The sequence below is a fragment of the Zonotrichia leucophrys genome, chromosome 17, assembly GCF_028769735.1.
Source record: "Zonotrichia leucophrys gambelii isolate GWCS_2022_RI chromosome 17, RI_Zleu_2.0, whole genome shotgun sequence".
NCBI classification, from domain to species: Eukaryota; Metazoa; Chordata; class Aves; order Passeriformes; family Passerellidae; genus Zonotrichia; species Zonotrichia leucophrys.
The window spans coordinates 8539869-8562506 of record NC_088186.1 but is presented as its reverse complement, the minus strand read 5'-3'; the positions used below and the strand labels follow the sequence as shown (position 1 = coordinate 8562506).

The 22638-nt window shown below is 45.0% G+C and overlaps 1 protein-coding gene across 3 annotated transcripts in view; it reads right to left on the bottom strand.

Annotated features, from left to right (window-relative positions):
- Nucleotides 1–22638, bottom strand: part of TNC (tenascin C) — a 78264-nt gene that overhangs the window by 40534 nt on the left and 15092 nt on the right. For all 3 annotated transcript variants that reach the window (XM_064727872.1, XM_064727870.1, XM_064727871.1), the window contains exons 2-10: nucleotides 11085–11677; nucleotides 8922–10142; nucleotides 7397–7660; nucleotides 6288–6403; nucleotides 6051–6207; nucleotides 5210–5479; nucleotides 4009–4194; nucleotides 3148–3237; nucleotides 2208–2471 (exon numbers count right to left, since the gene is read on the bottom strand). In XM_064727872.1, the coding sequence (XP_064583942.1) occupies nucleotides 2208–2471; nucleotides 3148–3237; nucleotides 4009–4194; nucleotides 5210–5479; nucleotides 6051–6207; nucleotides 6288–6403; nucleotides 7397–7660; nucleotides 8922–10142; nucleotides 11085–11547 (3031 nt within the window). In that variant the 5' untranslated portion in view covers nucleotides 11548–11677. The remainder of the gene's footprint in view (nucleotides 1–2207; nucleotides 2472–3147; nucleotides 3238–4008; nucleotides 4195–5209; nucleotides 5480–6050; nucleotides 6208–6287; nucleotides 6404–7396; nucleotides 7661–8921; nucleotides 10143–11084; nucleotides 11678–22638) is intronic.

The window sequence follows — 22638 nt, the reverse complement described above, 5'->3', positions numbered from 1 at the left end:
GTATTCACACACTGAAGTTGTGTGGTCTGTTCCCCTCAGGACCACAAGGTCCCTCATGGAATTCTCCTGCATTCCTGATGCCTCTGGAGCAAAAATAAAACTCATTTCAGGGAGTTCCTCTGGGTCAGGACTCTATGCTTGCATGAGGGTTACACGACATGAAGCTACAAGAGACAAGCAAGCAAATGGAAATGTGAAGTATTCAGTCTTTCCTTTTCAGCAAAATTTAGCAAACTTCACTCTGTAATCTTTGCCATCCCTTGAGTGCAGGATCAGAAATATCAGTTAAAAAAGACTTTGTCACTTGAGCTGCACTTCATCCCTGTGAAGGGCCAGAAGCAGCAGTGCCTTCCATCCTGCATTATGTATTTTGTGATGTGTCCTTTGCTAGAGGTTCACGAGTTCTGAATGTTTCAGCTTGCCTCCACAAGAGAGGGCAAAACAAAATTGTTTGGCTTCAGCCTGAGGACTTGGGACCTCCCAAGTGCTGGAACATGGATAAAGAGGAGTGTCCTGAGGGTAGATGGAAAAGCAAACTGAAGAGACCACTTATCTTCCAGAGAATTTCTGCTCCCTCTGCTCTGTGTTTGGATTTGTCCATTCCTGCTCAGCAGAAAGGTCACAGAGCCAGGTTATGTCAACTGCTCCTCCCTGGAGCCCACTGCAGAGCCCTCTCTGTTTACTGCTGCTCTGAGTAAAGACATAAAACAAATACAGCAGCCAGACGAAGGTATTTCTAAAGAAAAAAATAAATAAAAGGCGAACCAGGAAAAAGAAGCCACCTTGTGAAGCTTTGGAAGGTGCTGCAAAGACCAGGCTGTGAGATTCCACAGCACATTGCCTCTGCCTCTTCACCATCCCTGCAGACTTCCTTCAAACCTCTCAGTCTTCCAACAGAGAAAGTTGGAAAATTGAACTCTGCTCACTCCTGCCACACAAACCTACATCTTCCTTTTTTCTGTATGTGCCTCAAAGCTTCTTAATTTTTCCCTGCACTGGATATAGGCCTGATTTAGGCACCAAATAACTCATTCAGGACTGATGGTTTCCAGACCATGTAGCTCTCTGATGGATTGCTGTCTCTATAAAGCATTCAGAGGTTGTGCTGGTGTGAGCACTGCCAGGGAATATGAACCCAGCTTTGATCTGTGTAAATTATTAAGTTAAGCTGTGTAATTATTAATTTGTAAAATCCACACTGTCTGACATGTGCTTACCTCACAGATGGTCACTGGGGAGAAAAGCATAAACACCTTGGTGTCTGCTAAGGACAATAGCTGTAGCCCAGCTGATTGTGATTTCACCATCTCTGCTTCCTTAGAGCAGTTTGAGGCTTTGCCTCACAGGATTTAGGCTGAGAAACTGAAAGATTCAGGACTTATTTGTGTTCTATACTGAGATATAATTGTCTATGCAACAAAACTTGGCTCAAAATGTTTCACAAAGGATAAAACCTTGTTCAGTAAATCATCTGATAGTGGTCAGTGGGAGTGGTTTGCACAAATGGAGATGGCAGAAACAAATATGAATCACAATACCCAAAAGAAATGGTGGCTTGGACCAGATTGGGGCAGAAACCTTTTCCAGTTTTGGATGAGAAAACTGAAATAGGGAAACATCAGAGACCCACTGGCCCTGCTGAGGGATGATGACCTGCTGTGAAGAGAATAAATTAGGCAGGAACAAATAAAGTTAAACACATTCTGCTTGCTCTTCCTCTTGGATTTTTGGCTGTAGAATGCAAAACATGTTAGAAGACATGATGTACAAAAATAGCCTAAAACAAAGAATGAGTTCTGCACCCACGCAGGACCGGTGGATGAGCTCCTTGTGAGGCCTCTCAAAGGATGAGCAAGAAATCATTGGGAACATGGAGGTGAGGGAGCAGCAGGAAGGGACACAGGGAGGAACAGCAGGGAGGGACACACAGAGATGGATTTAGCACCAGTGAATCCCATCCCCAGCACATGAAAATCCCTCTTGAGCTTGGGATGTGAAGCCACTTCCACAGGACCACTTGGAATTAGGGGAACCAATTTGTTGGATTCAGGGATGTGAAATGGTTTCATATCTTCTGCTGGCTGGTAAACTTGTCTATCCTTCACTGTCCCATGCTGGCAGAGCTCTGAAAGAAGTTCCCTAGATATGGATTAGGAAATCAGGTGAAGTTCTCCTTGGGCTAGTGACCACCAGAGGCCGTTACTCACCCGTGGAGCCCTTGACAGTGGTGGGTTTGCTCTTGTGCCGTCCCTTCTCTGCCTGCAGGCTGATGGTGTACTCGGTGCCTGGCTCCAGCCCCCGCAGCAGGAAGGAGCTGCTGTCCACTGGGATCTCCACTTCGCCCTTCTTCCCCGAGGGACTGGTGTAAACCAGGCGGTAGTGGTCAAACTTGGCCACGGGCCTTCTCCAGCGCAGGGACAGGGTGGTCTCAGTGGGCTCGCTGACTTCCAGGTCCTTGGGGTTATCAAGGTCTGCAAGTGAAAAACAAGCAAAGTTGAGGTGTCTCTGAAGTGACCTGAGAGAGTTTTTCAGGCATCTGTAGTGGAATATCTGTTGGAGTGTCAGTGGGTAGGATGGTTGGGATGGAGATGAGAGATATCTGGAGCCAGGTTTGGAACTTGGGGTTTATTGCAAAGGGCCTGGGTGTTACAGGCCCTTTGCAATAAACAGGCCCTACATCGTTACAATACAATAAATCTTCTTCTGTGTTGAATATTCTGATTCTCACTAACCAATCTAGTACAAGATACAAATCCTATAGCATTTACATGCAGCCTATAAGAATCATTACATTACCATACTGTGCTGCATTTTAAACCCTACAAACTCCTCTTTGGGCCCCTTCTGCCAAGCTGTAGGGTCTGCTCTGACCCTTGGGCCTTGGCCAGAGTGATCAGTGCAAGTATAATCATCATTAAGGAGCTCACCTGGAGATGAAACTCACAGAACATTAAGAGGAACAAGAAAAAGAAATGAGATTCAGAGGTCATGACCTTTGTTGGATTTTTTTTGTTTTCCTTGAGGGAAAAAGTATCACAATGAACTCAAGAACTTTCTAAAATATATCTTCCAGCATCTCTTAGAAATGGAAGAGTGGCTCCACTACAGGTGCGTCCTCCAGAGCTGTAATGGGACCAGGGCACTCACCAGTGCCAGCGTTGATGGTAGCAGGAGCACTTTCCCTGTCATTCCTCACTGCTGTCACTCCAATGCCATATTCAGTTCCAGGCCTCAAACCTGTGAGATGAGGAGAAAAAATGTGAGTTCCTGTCCATGGAATATACCTGCAGGCATTTATTGGAATAAGGAAGGCTGAATGGATGCAGAGTGAGAGATCTGCTTTCCTCTATGCAGACAATTGAGGTTTCTGTTGACCCTCCAGCTGACAAGCTGCAGACTAGCACCAGTGAATCCCACCCCTAGCACATGAAAATGCCTCTTGAGCTCAGGATGTGAATCCACTTCCACAGAACTGCTTAGAATTAGGGGAACTGATTAGTTGGATTCAGGGATGCATGTGGAAGTGAAATGGTTTCATATCTTCTGCTGGCTGGTAAATCCATTTCACATGGCTTTCAATTCAGTTTGGTCTACTCAAATTATAGAATCATGGAATAGTTTGAGTTGGAAGGGACATTAAAGATCATCTTGTTCCACCCCCTGCCATGGCAGGGACACCTCCCACTGTCCCAGGCTGCTCCCAGCCCTGCCCAGCCTGGCCTTGGGCACTGCCAGGGATCCAGGGGCAGCCACAGCTGCTCTGGGCACCCTGTGCCAGGGCCTGCCCACCCTCACAGGGAACAATTCCTTCCTAATATCTCATGTAATTTCAAATTTGTAACCTCTTGCCCCAAAAAAATGTGCTTGAGATCACTCAAAACTTGTTTGTACCTCTAATGTATGGTGACCACAAGGACATTTTTTCTCCATGTCTGTGGGTGACGAAAAGCAAATTCCTGGGGTGACAAAAACAATGTGATACCAGAGACAATCTCTCCATCCCCCTACCTGTGAGTGTAGCTCTGGTTGTGGCCTGGCTGCCCTTGGGCGCTGTGATCTCCACGTGGTCCCCACCAGAGATGGGAGCGAACTTGATTCGGTAATTATCGACGTTGGCGTGGCTGTTCTTCCACTCCAGGGTGATGCTGCTGTCAGTCTGGGACACCCTCTTCAGGTTCCTTGGAGCATCCAGGTCTGGAATCATCCAAGCAATAAATAAATAATTAGGAATATTTCTCTTCTGACAGCAGTCTCTTGTGACAGTGCTTTTTAGAAGGTGAAATGACCCGTAAAGCTTCCTCTCACATGATCCTGTTATGTCTTAACTACAAAACCCAGAGGTTTCCTAGCATGAAAAGCAGAGTTCACCAGCTTCAGTTCAAGAATTTTAAATTCTATCTCCTGAGACAAAATTAGCATTTTCATTGGAATAATTAGTTTTATTATAAAACGGGTTTGTGGAAAACATACTTGGATGAGAATAGTTTTCCTTTACAAATATCTCAGCTTTCAAAAGTAAAAAAGAGAATAGAACTGGTCATCTCTAGAATTTCTGTTCAGTAACATCTTGCATTCACGGTGGGAAGGAAGTCTAAGTCTCAAAAAAAATGTGATTATGGAGAAATACAATGAGCTTTCATTTTTCACACCTCAAATCCTGCTCCAAAATAACAACTGTATTTAAGGATGAAAAGGGATGTAATTCACAGCTCTCTTAATGCATCAAGCCTTGATAACCTGCTAAAGGACTCACACATTCCAAAAACATTCCCAGAATCACTGAGGAACACAGTAAATTTATAAAAGGATGGCAGGAAATATTTGAAGAAATTAAGAAGAAAAAAACCCCAGTTCTCTGCTTCTAAACTAACTAGGAAAGAGAAATAAGATGGAACAGGAACTACGGAAGACATTTAGCTCATCAAACAGACAAATGATTTAGAGGAATTTGCTTTTTGAAATAGGGATTTAGGGTAAAAGACACAATAACCTAGTTCCCATTTTAAAAATACATTTAGATTCTTGTGGGAGGGTCTAAATATTTTGGTGAGCCAACAAGGCATAAAAGGCACAGGAAATTGTTCTCTACTTCCTTGTACCTTTAAAACTGGGCTGGTTTTGTGTTTATCAGTATCTGCCAACTCCAGCAACAAGACACAAACAGCACAGGAGGATGGGTGGTCCCTGTGGCACCTTCCCAGCCCCTCACCTGTGACAAAGACTTCCTTCACAGGGTCGCTCTCCATGTCCCCTCGACGAGACACCAGCGTCACCTCGTACTCTGTGTGCGGCCTCAGGTTGCCAATGGAGTATTGGTTCTCATCTTCAGAGAGGTCAATGGTTGTCCTGTCCCCTGGAATGTCCTTGGGGCCATAAGTGAGCTCTACACCTTCAACTTCAGCCAAGGGTTTGGACCATGTGATGAGAGCTGTGGTGTCAGTGACGTCTCTGGCCTCCACCTGGCTGGGGGCATCAAGCTCTGTTACCAAGCAAAAGAGAAAGGAAAGGGGGCTTTAAAAATAAATCTTGCCATGAAAAGCACCCATATTCTTATGCTTTTAATTGATGATTCAAAACAAAGTTTAAATTAGTATCCTCATTTATGCTCTTCCTTTGGTTCCTGTAGTTTTGGACTCCAGATGGAATCAATCCATCAGAAGCAAATCCATCAAAACTCCTTCAAACCAGAAGATGCCAAAAGAAAGACAAGCAAGAGCCCTGAGAGCTTCCTCACCTTCACACGCTTTTCATGCAAATATCACCAGGATGAAACAAATTCTAGCAAGGAATTCTAGTTCCTGCTGATGTACATCTTGAAAAAGGAATAAAAGTGCATGCTAAGCTGGACATAAATTTCCCTTCTGCTTCAAACAGGTTATGTGGAGAGGAATTATTTTTTCCTTATGTATTCTTTAGCATCTCCACTATCTCCTTCCCCTGCTATTAACTCACAGTGTAGAGCTTGAATTTCTCTTTGCTTACAAACCCCCAAACAGCAGATGTTTTGTTGGTGGCCAACTAAACCCAGACCAAACACACGTTGTGCTTACTTGTGGTGATGACTTTGGATAGGCCTGGTCCTCTGGTGTTGTTCTTCACGATATGGATGGACACATTGTACTGCTGCCCAGGGGCCAAACCTGGCTGCATGTAGGATGTCTCTGGCCTTTTCAAGCTGCTGGTTATGTCACCATTATCATCCTTTTTCTGGAACACATGGGATAATCATTGAGTAAAAACATAAAAATACAGGATTTTTCATTCTATACGTGAAACTGCTTACTCACCATATTATGGAAGACCAGCTCCCAGCCATCAAAAGAAAAGTTCAGAGGGTCCCACTCCACCTGGACGGACGTTTCCCGAACAGATTTGAACCTCAGACCTTCTGGAGCAGGCAGATCTGTGGCAGAAGAAAGGGATATTCTCACATTAGTGTCAAATTCCCATAAATAGGGCACTGGGGTGGGACATCTTTCCACTTCTAGAAATATCTGCCAGGTGGGGATCTGCAGATGAGGTGGTTAAACTCTTCTCAGATCCTGTTGTTGTGGCTTTGGAGAGACTTTCCTGAACTGGTTAAATGTCACCTTAGAATAAAAGAATTTTACCCTCAAAATCTCTTTTTTTGTGCCCTCTTGAAAGAAGCCTGGTGTTAACTTTGGAAGTCAGGAGAGCTGAATCCTGCCCCAGCTCTCCAGAAATGAGCTCAGTGACAGAAATCAAAGAGCACCTTTTGATATTGGGATGTTTAGATATGACAGTGATGTGCACAAAACAAAAAGATGAACGACAGATGTACAGACAGGCAGATAAAAGGTAAGATGTAGTAAATCACAGCAAAGATGCAAAACAAATGTAACCTCTATTTTAGCCAAAATAATTTGAATTTAAATGATTTCATATTGCTCTTTTATATGCTGTTACATTTTTAATTTTTTTCTCAGGAAGAATTACCAGAGTTTTTTAAATGAACATTACAGTAAAAAAATGCACATTATAATAAAGAAATGTGCATTTTTGTAAAGAAGCCAAGGTTCTTAATTCACAAAGGCACCATGTTGGGAGACATTGAGAGCAGAAGAGCTTGTGAATTGTGCTTCTAACACAATCCCTGATATTGGAAAAAAGTAGAAAATGGAAGTACAGAAAGCTGTTTTTTCCACGCCAACATTTGAATTAGAAGTAGAGAATACAAAAGAAATTATATCCCAAAACCAGAATGTAAATCAATACATCTGAACTGAAAATAAAAATGCAGAAAAAATACCTCCAAGAAAGGGATGCAAGCCAACACATACAAAGTGAAAACAGAAAATATGAAATAAGCAACACCCCAAAAGAGAGATGCAGATGGAATACACAAAAGGATGAATACAGGGAACATTAAACTCACATGTGGCTACCCTGGCGCTGACTGGAATACTCTTCTTGTTTTTCAGGATTGCAAAGACACGGATGAAGTACTCCACCCCTGGCTCCAGCTCGTGGATGGTGGCAGCTGTGTGGTTTCCTGGCACGGTGAACTGCATGTCCAAGCCCCCGCTGCTGGTGGGGACGTAGGTGACGAGGTACTCGTTGACGAGGTTCTCGTGCTTCCACTCCAGATTGACAGTTTTGTCTGTCACGTTGGTCACAGTCAGCTCAGTTGGAGGAGACACTGGGAATGGGGGGGAAAAAAAAAAAAAAGCCCAGCCAAAGTTATAAGAAGTTCTCAAGGCTCAGGAAATAATGACTTGCCCAGTTTTACATTTTCCCAGGAGCGGTTCCTAAGGCTCATCTCACACGCAGGGAATGGGGAAGGCATGTCCCACAAATTAGCTGCTGAGGAAAGGAATGCTCAGCTGATGGAGACTACAGACATTTCCAGAAGCCAATTTCTGCTCTCACACTTGCTCACAACCTCTGGCTGACTGTGTTCCAGCTGCTCCTCTCATGGCTGCAGCACAAGAGTGCTATAGCTGGGTCCCGAGGGGTTCAGATGTTTAATTCAACTGCCAGCAGCACGTGATTGTAGAGCTAGAAGTCCTGGGATTTGCACAGATTTTCCAAAGTCAAATAAAACATTATTATTTGAGTAAATACTTGCAATAGATCTGCCTGTGCAAGATCACAAAGTGGAGCTTAGGCACCTTCCAGGAGGAGGAGATGAACGATGGGAATTTCTTTTAAAGGGTATTCATTGTCTTTTATAGTGCTCCCAACCCCAAAGTACTCTTTCATTACCAAAATTTAGTCTCACAATTTCTCCCCCAGGATCTACTAAAGAAAACTACCTCATTTATGGTGTATTGCCTGTCATTATCAGGCTGCCAAAATTTTATATCAATTTCCATAGAGTCACTGGTCCTGGGAAACCAAGCATGTGACTTTATAGCTAAGTTTCCACTCCAGCTATCTCACAATTTTCCTGTAAGCTTCTGTGAGATCTAAGATACACACATCCATATACATATGTATTGTGCATTTATATATATATATGTATGAATACATACACACATGTGGAGAAGACTCTGGACCATTTCCCTTTTCTCCTTAGCTAGAGCAGCTTCTTTCAGCTTTTTTTCCTGGCATCAAGAGGTACTGTGAGAACCTGGAGGCTCATGGTGACAAATCCCAGCTAGTGCTGTCTACAGAACCAATGACATTGTGGTGGGAGCAGAAATGGAGGTGACAAAGGCATTGCAACCCCATCAGCAGCCTGTTGTATTGGTGACCACCAAAAGCCACCAGAAACCGCTACACTACTTATCCCTGATATTTCAGGATGCCAAGAGCTACTAGTGCTGCTGCATCCCCGATCCTGCTGTTTGGTCTATGCTGGAAAAGCAACAAGGCCCAGCTCTATGGAAAACTTTCACGAAGCATCCAAGGCTGTTGGCTGGCCCAAGGGGAGCAGTTCAGAGGGACACTGCACCTACCATCAGAGCAGTCATCCCCGATGTAGCCATCCTCGCAGACACAGCGCCCGTCCACGCAGCGCCCTGCGTTGTTGCAGTCGTTGGGGCAGGAGCGCTCCCGACAATCCTCGCCCACAAAGCCCTCATCGCACACGCAGCGCCCGTTGATGCAGCGCCCACGCCCGTGGCAGTCGTTGGGGCAGGAGAGCTCGCCACAGTCTTCCCCTGTGAAGCCATTGTCACACTCACAGCGCCCCTCCACGCAGCGCCCGCGGTTGTGGCAGTCATTGGGGCAGCGCAGCTCCCCGCAGTCCTCGCCTGTGTACCCCTCATCGCACACGCACTGCCCGTTGACGCACAGCCCACGGTTGTGGCAGTCGTTGGGACACCGTAGCTGGCCGCAGTCATCCCCAGTGAACCCCTCGTGGCACACGCACTGCCCGTTCTCACAGCGCCCGCGGTTGTGGCAATCATTGGGGCACCGCAGCTCCCCGCAGTCCTCCCCGATGAACCCCTCGTGGCACACGCACTGCCCGTTCTCGCAGCGCCCGCGGTTGTGGCAGTCGTTGGGGCACCGCAGCTCCGCGCAGTCCTCGCCCAGGTACCCCTCGTGGCACACGCAGCGCCCGCCCACGCAGCGCCCGCGGTTGTGGCAGTCGTTGGGGCACCTCCTCTCGCTGCAGTCATCACCAACAAAGCCCTCGTGGCACACGCACAGCCCGTTCTCGCAGCGCCCGTTGCCGTGGCAGTCGTTGGGGCAGGTGAGCTCGCCGCAGTCCTCGCCGGTGAAGCCCTCCTCGCAGAAGCAGGTGCCGTTCACGCAGCGCCCGCGGTCGAAGCAGTCGTTGGGGCAGATGAGCTCGCTGCAGTCCTCACCAGTGTAGCCCTCATCGCACACACACTCGCTGTCCACACAGCGCCCGCGGCCGTGGCAGTTGTGGGGGCACAGGGGCACACTGCAGTCGTCACCCACAAAACCCTCGTGGCACAGGCACTGCCCGCCCACGCAGCGCCCGTGGGCACCGCAGCCCTGGGGGCAGAGCTCCTGGCTGCAGTCTGGGCCCGTGTAGCCCTCAAAGCACACGCACAGCCCATCCACGCACTTGCCCTGGTCGTTGCAGTCGTTGGGACACGAGGGCTGGCTGCAGTTGGGGCCCTTCCAGCCGGGCTCGCAGACGCAGCCGCAGATGTCGATGCTGTAGTTGCCGTGCCCGCTGCAGTAGGGTGTGGTGTCCAGGCGACCTGTACCAACGAGCCCAAAGTTCATTACTCCCCATGGCACTAGAATGCCTAGGTCAACATGTCACACACGACCCAAAGGGCTCTGATTTTCCTAGTTCCTTACAGGACATAGGTTTCTAAAGTTTTAAAATGAGAATCTTTCTTTCTCCACCTAGATTTACTTTACCAGGAAAGCTTTAATTTGCGCTAATGCCAGGGAAAATCCCCTGCCAGTGACTTGGTAATTGAGCATGCTGGATTCCTCCTCCCTTCTCAAAATCCTCTCCCACTGACTAAGAAGCTTTCCTGACTGCTTCATTAGGGCATGCAAAATAGAACATCATTCATCCATTCACCCCAGAACACAAAAGTCAGGCAGCACATTGTGTCATCAGCTGTATCAGCAACCAGGAGGCTTCTCTGAGCTCAAAGCTTATTCATTCTGAAGAAGACTTGTATTTCTTCTCTTATATGACCAACTCCTTCCCTCAATTTAAAAATCAACCAGACAGACACATTTTTCCCTCTTCTATAACTATTTGTGCTCGTCTATTGCCTTATGTCCTGCTGTATTTTTATTGGTCTCTACTAAAGAAAACTTGGAAGAGAAAATGGTTACATTGGCAGCTTCCTCAAGGGGACAAAAAGTGGAGCCAAGAGCTTGGACTGTGAGTTTTAATCTTAACTCCGACGCGGATTTACCATGTCCAACTGCTGTCCATGCTCAATGCCACATCTACAAAGGGTCCCAGGCCAGCTCCTGACCCACAGATCCATAAAGCCGTGGAACTGTGAATGAATGTACCTTGCACGCTGGCCAAACATGTTCCCAGTTTTGATTATGTTTCAAATTTAAGGGGTTGACTTGTGCTTATTCTTGAAAGAGATTGGAGTATCACTCTAAACAACATCTACAGCCAGCACAAGAATTTCCCCTAGGAGCAGCTCCCCAGCCTGCCTTACCTTCTGCTGCCTGGGAATTGGGACAGCATCCAGCCCCGCTGGCACACTGCTCCCGCAGGGAGGAGACCAGCCCCTCCAGCTCCTCCAGTCTGCTCAGCAGATCCTTAATGTCTGGGGCAGCTGCACAGCCACAGGCCCGCCGGGGAATGTTAATCCTGTGTGTGAAGACAATCTGGTTGCCCTCGTTCACCGTGTGCTCCTCGTAGTTCTTGACGGGCTCAATTTCCGCCTTCAGGTCGGCGTCGCCGCTCGCCGAGTCCAGGTCCACGGAGCAGAGGGAGCCAACGGGCAGCTTAATGTTGTAGACATGGTTGAAAACCACAGGCTGGTTATCCTCTGGCAAGGTCACGTTCAGCCCAGTCTCCCTCTTCTGCCGGATAATTCTCTTGATGAGTCCCCCAGTGACGTGCTGGGACAGCAAAGCGAGGATGGCACAGGCCAAGACCCGGCTGGGGAGTCCCATTGTGGTGCCCAGTTCCCTTTTGAGGCTGAGAGAGTTTTAGTTCTGCTTGGCCTTTGTAATCTGCAGCAGAAATTGGAGAGCCAGGCCAAACCAAGCTGGAGATCCTTTTCTTTCCTGGTGTGTTTGTTCCCTAAAAGAAGAAGGAACAGTGTAAGGGATTAATAGCACAAACCAAGCTGGAGATCCTTTTCTTTCCTGGTGTGTTTGTTCCCTAAAGGAAGAAGGAACAGTGTAAGGGATTAACAGCACAAACCAAGCTGGAGATCCTTCTCTTTCCTGGTGTGTTTGTTCCCGAGAAGAAGAAGGAACAGTGTAAGGGATTAAAAGCAGCTACACCACCCAGCAAAGGTGTGACACTGCTCATGTGCTGCATCCTCAGAAAACAACACATTTGGCTCTACAACACATTTAGGTTTTACACAGCTGAACTCCAGATCTAATTCAAATTGATAATGCACAGTACAGTAATAAAAATTTAAATGCTTGTTTCTTTTGTTCTTTACCTTTCTTTTGTGTTTTGCTTCCACTTGTTATTTTTTGTCTAGTATTAAACACCTGCAAATACGTTCCAGTGTTTTAGTACTTCAGCTATTTTAGGTTTTCTATTTTACATCAGAATGTTGAATTTCTACCACAGGACCATCACACTTCACTGTTGAGCTTGCTCTGATGTATAATAACAGTTGTTTTCCAGGATCTCAGTGTGATTCTGAAGGAAATCCCACCAGACATGAAGAAAGCTGCTGTTATTTCCAGGTTAGAGCAAATACTCTGGGTTGTAGAAAATTCAAATGCCTCAAGCAGAAGACTGGGGCAAAGATGCCTGCTGAGTCTCAAGTCAACTGAATACAGAGGTAGATGAAATAAATACGTGTTCTGTTACAATTTAACCAATGTTAAATTCTGCATTTCCTTCATCCCTCCACTGCTTGAAGGCTGCTTAAGGTTGGACCATGTAAGAAACTTGAGACATTGTCAAAAAGTGCATCAACACCACCAAGCTCATTCCATCCCTTTTCTATATGTTTTAAATTACTCTAAGATTGCTGTGGAATCTGAACTCCAATAGCTCCATAGTAAGTTCCACTATGTGATGATTTATCAAGAGCATGAAGATAAATGGAAGTCTCTGCAGGTGGAAGGTTCTGGTGTCAGTGCTTGTATCACAGGGATATTTTAGTAGGAAAGTAGTGAGGCACAAGAGAAGCAGAGACTCCAACAAGAGAGACAGCAATAAAACTACATGTATAAAAATGCCTTTTTAGCAGGCAATGTCCCTTTCCATCAGGCAGCATTTCCCACTGCCTGATCTCAGCTATAGCACAATAACTCGTGTACAGTTACAAGCACCTGGCTGGGCTCTACAGCTCTTCCTGAAACTCATTCCTTTCAATTAGCTCCACTATTTCCTCTTCCTTCTCAGTCTGTGCCTGTTCCTTTTCAGTGGAGTGAGCCAGGGGAGTGCAAAGACATCCATTCACTTCCATGCAGGATCAGCCCCTCAGCACGTAGAGTGAGGAGCCAGAGCAGTAATGCACTGCCTGAACAAGCACACCTAATAAATGTCATCTCTGCATTTGTTTTCCTTCCCTCTCCCAGAAGAGCTTGGTTTAATGGTTAGATCAGTGACTGCTTTCAGTGGTTGCAAGCTATGAAATGCCAGTAATGGAGGAAACAGCAATTTATTCTCTAAACATCATGGTTTTGATGCTAATTTATTTGTCAGATGAGAGACCAGCCTCTTCCACCCTTCTGATTCCCCCAAAGTGATGGGATTGTTTTTCTCCATGCTATCCCAGCTGCTTTTGTGAGGGAATGACAATAACACATCAGACACTTCACTGGAGTTTAGTGGGTTTAGTAGGGAATGGGCAAATTTCACCCCTTTTTACTGGGGAATAAATCAGAAGTAAACAAGGAGCAGGGAAGGTTTTTTCCTTGTTACGGAAAACCATTCAGCTTTAAGGCATTTCTAACACTTACCCCATTTGCTCAAATATTTCTGCAAGCCCTGTCTGCACCAGAAGAGATCACAAAGTTATTAATAAAGAATAACAGAGACAGACATGGTCCAGGTCTCATTTCTGACTCAATCCCTAAACTGGGTTGCCAGTTCATGAAATGTGCTCAGGACTGTATTTAAAGTGGGATTTTAGTCTCTAGCACTCCCACTTTGGCTTTGCAAAGTGCTTCTCATGCAATTCTATGTGCTGCAATTCACTTTTTGCCCCAGGACAAGATCATACAGCTAAAACTGATGCCTGACCCTCAAGTAGTCACTAAAGGGACAGGCTGCTTGACAGATGGATCACCAATGGAAAATGGAACAAACTGGAGGCAGCTCTGCATCTCATTCTCGCTGAATTTTAGTGAAAGTTGAGCATCCATTTCCTTATGGCTTCTGGAAATCCCAACTCACAGGAATACGGCCCTTGCCCAAACCAAGGAAATTGCACTTTTTTTCTGCTGACAAATCACTTAATCATGGCACAAACTGTAATTTCTTTAATATGCCTGGAAAATGACAAACCTGCTCTGGCAAGAGCCACTGTCACTGTCACCTTCACTACTGGGGAAAGCCACATGAACCCCAGGACTCTGAGAGGACACTTGCTGCTTTAGAAGCAGCCAAACCTCTCAGCTCACAGATGAAACTGGAAGAATTAACATGTCTGGGCTGACATCCTTTTGAAGTTTCTGGAGAAGCACTGTGGTGGTCTAGGAGCAGCATTTCTTGCTTGCTCTGTGACCCCTGTGCTTTGGCACCTGGTGTGATGTCTGAGCTAATCCATCCCCATCAGGTGTTTCCCATCCCATCCGCCACGGGCCCAGCATGGTTAGCTGAGCTCCACTCCTGCATCTGACATCTACAAAACAAGACACCCTCCTCCAGTTCTTTATACATCAGCCATGGTTTTGGCTGGGAGAACAAAGAGGACATCCTTCTCTCCAGCTCCTCAGACACATCCAAACAACAGCTCTGACCACAACCGACCACCCAGGAGCAGGAGAGAAATGAAGCCACAATCACTGCCAGGCTCTGCTGTCCCTTCATTTTCCCTCCTCTTCCCTTCAGAGCAGCTCTTGTAGATTGTATTTTAAACCTGCCTCTTGGAGAAATCATCTTGATATTTTTTTGTAGACATCAGCTGCTGGATTATTTAGGGGCACCTAAAAAGTCTTGCATCAAGGGTTGGCAGAAAATGACCCTTCCCAGCATGAGTTTGGCCTTGTGGTCTGTAAGAGGAGCTGGTCGATGGCTGACATCTCTCAGGTTTGTATGACGCAGAGTGTGTTTAGTTTTACAAATATTTTGTCTAACAGAGAACACCTATCATCCTAATGAGCTGTGCCCTCAGATCTTCCTGCCACCCTGACTACGAAAATCCTGGACATGATGATGTGGATGATCTGCAAAACTTTCTGCTTGTCATGCAGGATGATAAATCCAGAGCTTGTGTTCTCCCCATCTGGTCACTGGCACCTTCCCACCCTCCCTGGGCAAGAGTTATCTCCTGCTCTCCTGCTCCCCTAGGCACAACTCCAATTTAAATAAGAAAAAAATGAGTTGTGGCCTCTCGCACAACTTAAATATCTGATTAAAAAATAGAGATTATGAATTGAGAAGCAAATCGTAGCATCTCTGCAGTACCAGCTGGGACAAAAGGAGATTCAGGTAAAAAAAGAGTTTTCTTATATGAATATTAACTTTAAAAGTTAGATTTTAACCAAAGAGCAGAAAAGGGCTGTTTCTAGAAAACACTCCTTAAAAACTTGATCACTGCCTGGGGACATATGAGGTGGAGGTAAGGTGGACTGTCAATAGCACACAAAGAAGGAATAATTTTCATTTCCACTGCAGCCCTTTCATCTGAAGATTTGAAAGCATGTCACAGTCTGGCTGTAAAAAGCTGAAAAAATGTTATTAAAAAGGGCCATTTCTTTGTTTAGACATCCCCCATTCCCCTTGCCCCCTCCCAGCATTAGAACTTTTCCAGGACCTTTCCATTTAATTAGAAATTTGTTTCTTAATAGGAAATTTTCAGTCAATCTTGAAAAAAAACCCCAGGAATCCTGACTCCTGGGGAATACTAAGCAAAGGTAATGCATGAATATTTCCCTTCCCCAAAGCCATATTTGCTGGAAAGCAGCAGGTGTGAGAAACTAAATTAATGTCTGCATACTTTAAAGTCCTGGTGTAGCACTCCAGTCTCTCCTGAAACGTTCAGGAGTGGCAGAATTGTGAGATGATTTGTGGGTATGTGGAATGATAAATATGCAGATGAGAGCCCTGTGCAATTTTAATCAAAACAGATTGCAGCAAGGAAGGAATGGAGGTGTTAAAAACTCCATCTCAGCTGTCCTTCCTAACGAAGGCAGAAGGCTGATTAGATTTGCTCAGACACCCTCTACATGTCATGACTTGGAAATTAGACATGGAAATGGCAGGGAAAAAAGAGAGGGGGGCGAAAAAAAAAGGAAATAATTCCTGTCTAAGCAGATACTTCCTACATTTCAGCAGGAGGGGATCAAATATTGTCAGCACCATAGTGGATTCAAGCACATCTTGTTAAAATCTGGGTAAATTAGCAGCAGGCTGGGTTGTGACAGGGAGGAAGGCTCAGCTGGAGAAGAGCCAAAGCCCTCTCCAGGGAACACAGCAAGGAGCATTTTGAGGTTTGTAAATTGCTAACCCCAAAACAGTTCTCTGTGATCTATTAACTGCAGGAAATTCAAGTTTCCAGGGTTTCCACCAAGGAGGGAGCTGTGTGTTCCCTGCGGCCTGGAGTGCCCAGCAGGGCATGTGTGGTGTTATCACTGCCCTCTCCTCATGTACTGCCACCAAGACAAAAGAGTTATCATCTCCTGGGGTTATTGATACCATTCCCTGTGTGCAGACATGGGTAAATGGGGTGTTTTCTGCAAGGAATGCCAGCAGTGCTGTTCCACAGGACTCATAAATTGAGACCAGAGGGCATTTTCACAAGGCAAGGCCTCAAAAAGTGCAACCCCTCAAAACCAGAGTGCTGAGCTGGTTTTACCACGACCCTGACTTGGTAAAGACTCTGGGAATCTTCTCCAGAAAAAGCAGATTAAATCTGAAATCAATTGAAATGTTCTCAAAGCAAGGGGGTGGGGGGACCTGGAAGTTTTGACGTGTCAGGCCAAAACATGAACGGCCCTGACTTGATCATCTTTCACTGCTGGTCATAATGGCAGAAAATAATTTTCTTTCCATTTTCAATTCCAACAGGGTGAAGGAATCAGCAGGGACGCTCAGTGCAGGTCAAACTCCATTAAATCACAGTAGAGAGCAGAAATTCATAACAGTCCTAAGGCATCAGGCCTGAATCTTTTCAGCTGAAATGATCAAAGACAAATTGTCGCCTTCTTTTTTCCCCACCCACTTCTTCTTTATTTACACATTTACATTCTAAGGAGAAGAATTTTAAGGCAGCTGAATTTAGAGTAATTCAGAAAATCCACTGTGTTCCCCAAGGCTCCCAGAGAATATGTGTGCAGAGAAGTGTGGCAATTGTTCCAGCCCCAATTACACCCCACATATATGAGCAGGCCCTGAGGGTGTGAAGCTCCAAAGGGAAATTTTCATAATTCAGGAATTTTCTTCAAAGTCTTACATCAGCTGCAAAAAGAGGTGAAAAGAGGGTCATAACTTTCAAAGCGGAGAGGAGGAAGCTGATTGTATTTTTCTCTAACAGATAGTGCAAAGTGATAAGCAGGAATCCATCCAGCTTCCAGGCTGAGAACTTACCTTGAATTTATAGTCAAACAACTTTACTTCTACCTCCATGGCCAGGTCACAAAGAATAAGCACCCAGCAAATGCTCTACAGTTTTCTGGATAAGAAATCCTACATCTGGGAAGCCCACACAAAATTATAGATCCAGGCTTGGTGACCTCCCTTTAATAAATAGCAAAATGTGAAAGCCCTGAATAAAAAGCCTTTGCCACCCCACCTATGCCATATTTCAGACTAAAGCTCTTCCTTGAAATGACAAAGGGAGATAATCATTAACCAAAATGGTTGTGGGAATGCAATGAGAGTGAAAAAGAGGGAAAAATCAAGAAAGCATCCTCTGTAAAAACTCCATGGAAAAAGGGGCAGAGAGGAAACAACTGGAAGGAAGATTTAAAAATTGTTCAATGAGAGGAGTTGAAGTGTAGGAACACAAGTGACACAAATCCACTTTTTCTGTCACAGAAGGGACTCAGTGATGTCCACAGCCTTACAATAGGAGCCTCATGGCATCCACATGTGCTGGAGGAAGGCAAAGAGCCTCTTTTTTGAATTAAAATGGATAAACAAAGCAGAGTCCACTTTAAATACAGAAAACTAGGACATGGAGAGGCTGTCACTGAGATTCCCAAGCTCCCCAAGAGCCTCTGCTCTTTTTTCTGAGGTATTTTACCCACTGCAAGCCAGTGGAAGCTGATGCAGCTTTGCTGAGTCCCACCACAGTGGTTCAAACACCTCCCAGAAGGCATTTATGGCTTTTAAAAGCACATTTTCCTCTGGATGTGCCTGCCTTTGTGACTTGAATCCTTCTCATTCCAGGACAAACCAGAAGTTTGTGTTTGATGTGGGTGAGCAGCCACAGCTCAGGGCTCTGGATGCCACCTGTGTCCCATCTGGTGCTGGCACTGCACATTTCAGGGCAGTGCAACTCTGGGACTGAGGACAGACATGACCCAGAACACTCTGAGTGCAGAGATGGGAGCTGCTCTGCACAGTTAATTCAGGATTGACTCCTGAGCTGTCACACATGACAGTTTTCAATGTATCCGTCATCCATTCCAAGGGCTTTGACCATGCCACTGGAATTAGTCATGAAAACAACAGGAATTTTAGATTATCTGAAATCATATGAGAGGTCCTGTGATCACATTTGTACCTCAGACTCTTTCAAAGAACTGCAATTAAACAATTAAAACAATTCATGGGTGTGATGGTGTTCACAGAGGTTCTTGGATGAGGGACGAGATGAGGATCTGACTCCATGTTTCAGAAGGCTGATTTATTATTTTATTATATATATTATATTAAATTATACTAAAACAATAGAAGAAAGGATTTCATCAGAAGGCTAGCTAAGAATAGAATAGAAAAGAATGATAACAAAGGTTTGTGGCTCTGCTCTCTGTCCAGTCCAGCTGGGCTGTGATTGGCCATAAATTACAAACATCTAAGATGGGTTAATCAAAGATCTACTTGTTGCATTCCACACCAGCAGATAATAAATATTTACATTTTGTTCTTGAGGCTTCTCAGCTTCTCAAGAGGAAAAATCTTAAAGAAAAGATTTTTAATAAAAGATGTCTGCAACACATGGGTACTTTTTGCCCTGTGCAGCCCCTGAGATTCTGCATTACATGTCACTGAGCTAAGCGTGAACTCTTCACTCCAGCTCAGTTTTCACCTTTGGCTGCAGCTCTTAGGTGATATTCCTGTTTTGGGGAAGCTGTAAGGTCTCTGTTTCACAGATCCTACTGCACACCATCATGAAATAAAACAACTTGGATGCATTTTAGCCTCCACCCATTCCACCTTGGCTGGAAAGCAGCACTGCCAGGGCTTTGCCAGGGCTGTTTTGGAAGGAATTTTAATTAATTGCTTTGTGTACAATTTAGAATTTAGCAAAGGCTCATATTTCAAAGCTATCAACATGACAGTGCCACAAAGAGGGAAGGAGAAATAATCCACTGCAGCCAACATCCATAAAATGTGAAAGAGCTCTGATAAATTCTGAATGATAAGCATAAAAGGAGACTCATGAGAGACTAAACCTTCTGTTGTACAGTGACCATTTTGAGGTAAATTACCATGATTATTCCATTACACACTACTTTTGTTTCAGATGTTTTGTTCTCTTAGCCATGGAAAATCTCCCCAGGTCTATCCTTGTTCAGGATCTCAGAGAGAGAACAGAATTTTCCAAACTAAACAATGAGTTTGGCTCTTTTTCAAAGCAGAGTAAAAATTGGAGGTGGTCTTATTCCAGCGACACCTTTAATCAATGAAATATTGAATATATTGAGCAAATTTCATGAATTAAATGAAAAGCAGAGATACAGCTGGGAGAAAATGACTGCTGAACACATGCAATAATTAAAGAGAAGTGAAAAACAGATTATGGGATGCAATAACAGGATATGGAACCCAGGAATCAAGAGGTGCCTTCCAGTTTCTGGGTCCTACAGGCTTTGCTGATTTATGTTTCTTAGGAATTACCTGGCTGATGATGAGGAAAAGCAAAGAAATGCTGCCTGAACATCCATTGCTATTTCTATTCCATCAGGAGCAAAGCACAAGAGCTCGGGGGAGAGCCAGGAATGTGGAAATGGCACCGAGCTGGGACCTGGGAGAGCTGAGACCATCCCTCAGCTCTGCCATTTCAGCCCAGTCAGTTCTCATCCTGATTTCTAATAAGTCTAAACAAAGTACAAACAACCAAACTTCCTAATTCTATGCTTCCAACTGCTCTAGAAAGATTCTTCAGTTTACCCCTATGAAAAGACTTCCTCTGCTCTCAGTTTTTCTACATAAACTCTATCATGCTCTTCATGCTAGAATTCTTAATTCTTTTGATATATCACCTGGATTAGAGGTAGCCCCAAGGCTGTTAAATAAGAGAAGCCAAGTGCCTACAGGTTTATAAGGTTTATCACAGCCACCCTCTAAATATCTTGGGTCTTCTGCTGGTCAGGATGACCCCAAGATGTGTTAGAAAGTCTCTTTTCCCAGCCTGGCAGTCGAAGAAGGAGTCAGAACTCTTCTATTCTCATTTTCAAGGTTGTTTATTGTTTCTTATGTATAAAATTCTTTCTCTGGCCTGCTGAGGTCTGTTCAGCAGGTCAGACAGAGGCACTCTGGCCACCCTCAGGGTAGTGTTATCTTTTTATACTAAAAATTACATGTACATTATTTACCATAACTTTCCAATACCTATCACCTATGTTAGACAGTGAGCTTCTACTCTAAACCAATCTGTGAGTGCCAACATCACAGCAGAAGATGGAGGCCAAGAAGAAGAAGAAGAAGAAAGGCTGGGCATGCCCAGATTCCTCCATCTTGTCCCCTGAACCCCCATTCTAAAACCCCAAAAAAATCTATTTTTCACCCAATGACAAACTAATTATTATTCTACTTAAACTTTCGTGGCTTGCAGATCCTCATATAAGGTTGGTAATTTTTTCCATGGGTCATAATCAAAGCCACAGGTGTCTTGGGCTTTGTGCCAAGGTCTCTGAGCCCCCTGGCAGGGGTTCTGGCAATCCAGGACAGCCAGAGGGATGTCCTGAATTCTGACATAAATAGGTCACAGATGGGCACAAGATTGATGGAAAAAAGGGGAAAGGAGACCTTTGGAAATGGCACAGCCTGGCAGGAGCAGACCTGTTCTGACACCACCACTGTGGTGTTTAGGGCAGTACTTACTCTTCAGGCCAATCATTTGTAGAATAAACTCAATCCTTGAGGCTTTACAACATCTCTCCCCAACAGGTATCCCAAGCACGATGAAGAATTCACATTTCCAGGAGCAGAGCCAAGGAAGTGGCATCTGCTGAACCCTGTGGTATCCAGCTTGCCTTGGCTCGTGTCAGAGCCTTGCAGCTATTTCAGCTGTTGTTTAAATGAGAAGCATCCAATGTTGCATTATGTAATAATTATATATAGGCAGCCAGCCTCGGGAAGAGACCACACTAAAAACAGGAATCCAAAGCTCTTAATTCATTTTTGGTACCACCAGATTTAATAAAATTATCTGTGTTTAAAATGAGTGGAGGTAATTGCTGAGTGACTTAAAAGCATGGTGCAGAATTAATCAGACCACACTCGTAATGTGGTGTTTAATCTTTCATGTAATTTGCTGCTAAATGTGCATAATTAGAAACAAATAAATGATACATCTCAGTGTGAGCCACAGATGTGCTGCCTTCCAGCATGGTTATGAGCTCCTGACTAGGGATAATGGGGCTTAAAGCAGGTCTCCAGCTTGGGACTTGACAGTGATGCCTCAGGTTTTAGAATTTATATTTTTCACATTCTGTGCTGCTTTAGTGGGTGGGTCTGGGTTCACATCAGGGGATGGTGAGCTCTGTGCACAGAGCAGGGAGACAAAACAATTCCTGCTCCAGCTGGGCACCAAGGACAAATGATCCAAATCTCAGCCCCAAGAGCACAAACACCGAGGGCTGGAGAGAGAAAAACAAGCAGGGTGGGACTGCCTGGTCTAAAGCTGGAATGGGACAATGAACTGCAAGGTGCAAATGGAGCAGAACTGATCAAAGGGAGAGACCCCGTGCCCGGCCGTGCATTTTGGGACCATTTTGGTTCATCTTGGGTGCAGCCCTGGCTGGGCTCTTGTGCTGCCCAGGGTGGATCTATTGAAGTGATGGTGTTCGCAGGGGTCTGAGGATGCGGGGAGAGATGAGAATGTTGACTCCATGTTTCAGAAGGCTTGATTTATTATTTTATGATATATATTATATTAAAACTATACTAAAAGAATAGAAGAAAGGATTTCATCAGAAGGCTGGCTAAGAATAGAATAGCAAAGAATGATAACAAAGGCTTGTTATCATTCTCACTGTGATTGGGCATTAATTAGAAACAACCACATGAGACCAATCCCAGATGCACCTGTTGCATTCCACAGCAGCAGATAATCCATGTTTACATTTTGTTCCTGAGGCCTCACAGCTTCTCAGAAGAAAAAATCCTAAGGAAAGGATTTTTCAGAAAATATCATGGCTACACATTGAGGCATTTTAATAAACCCCTGCTTTATTCTTTAGCTCTGTCCAATCTCTGTTCTAGCTCAGCCTTTCCAAGGCATAAACAGGATATTGCCTTTTAGTTCGGTTTACTTCAAGAACTGCAGGAGTCCTTCCTGCATTTCCTTGGAGACCTTGTCCAGCAGAAGTGTGCTGAGGTGGGGAGCTGCTCCCCACATCCTCCTCTTCCTCACAGGAGTAACAGGAGCTCAGTCTTGAACCCAGACTGAGATCCCAAAGCAGCTGGCTGGAAACCCACCAGCAGGGATGGTATCCTTGATATCCTTGGCATAT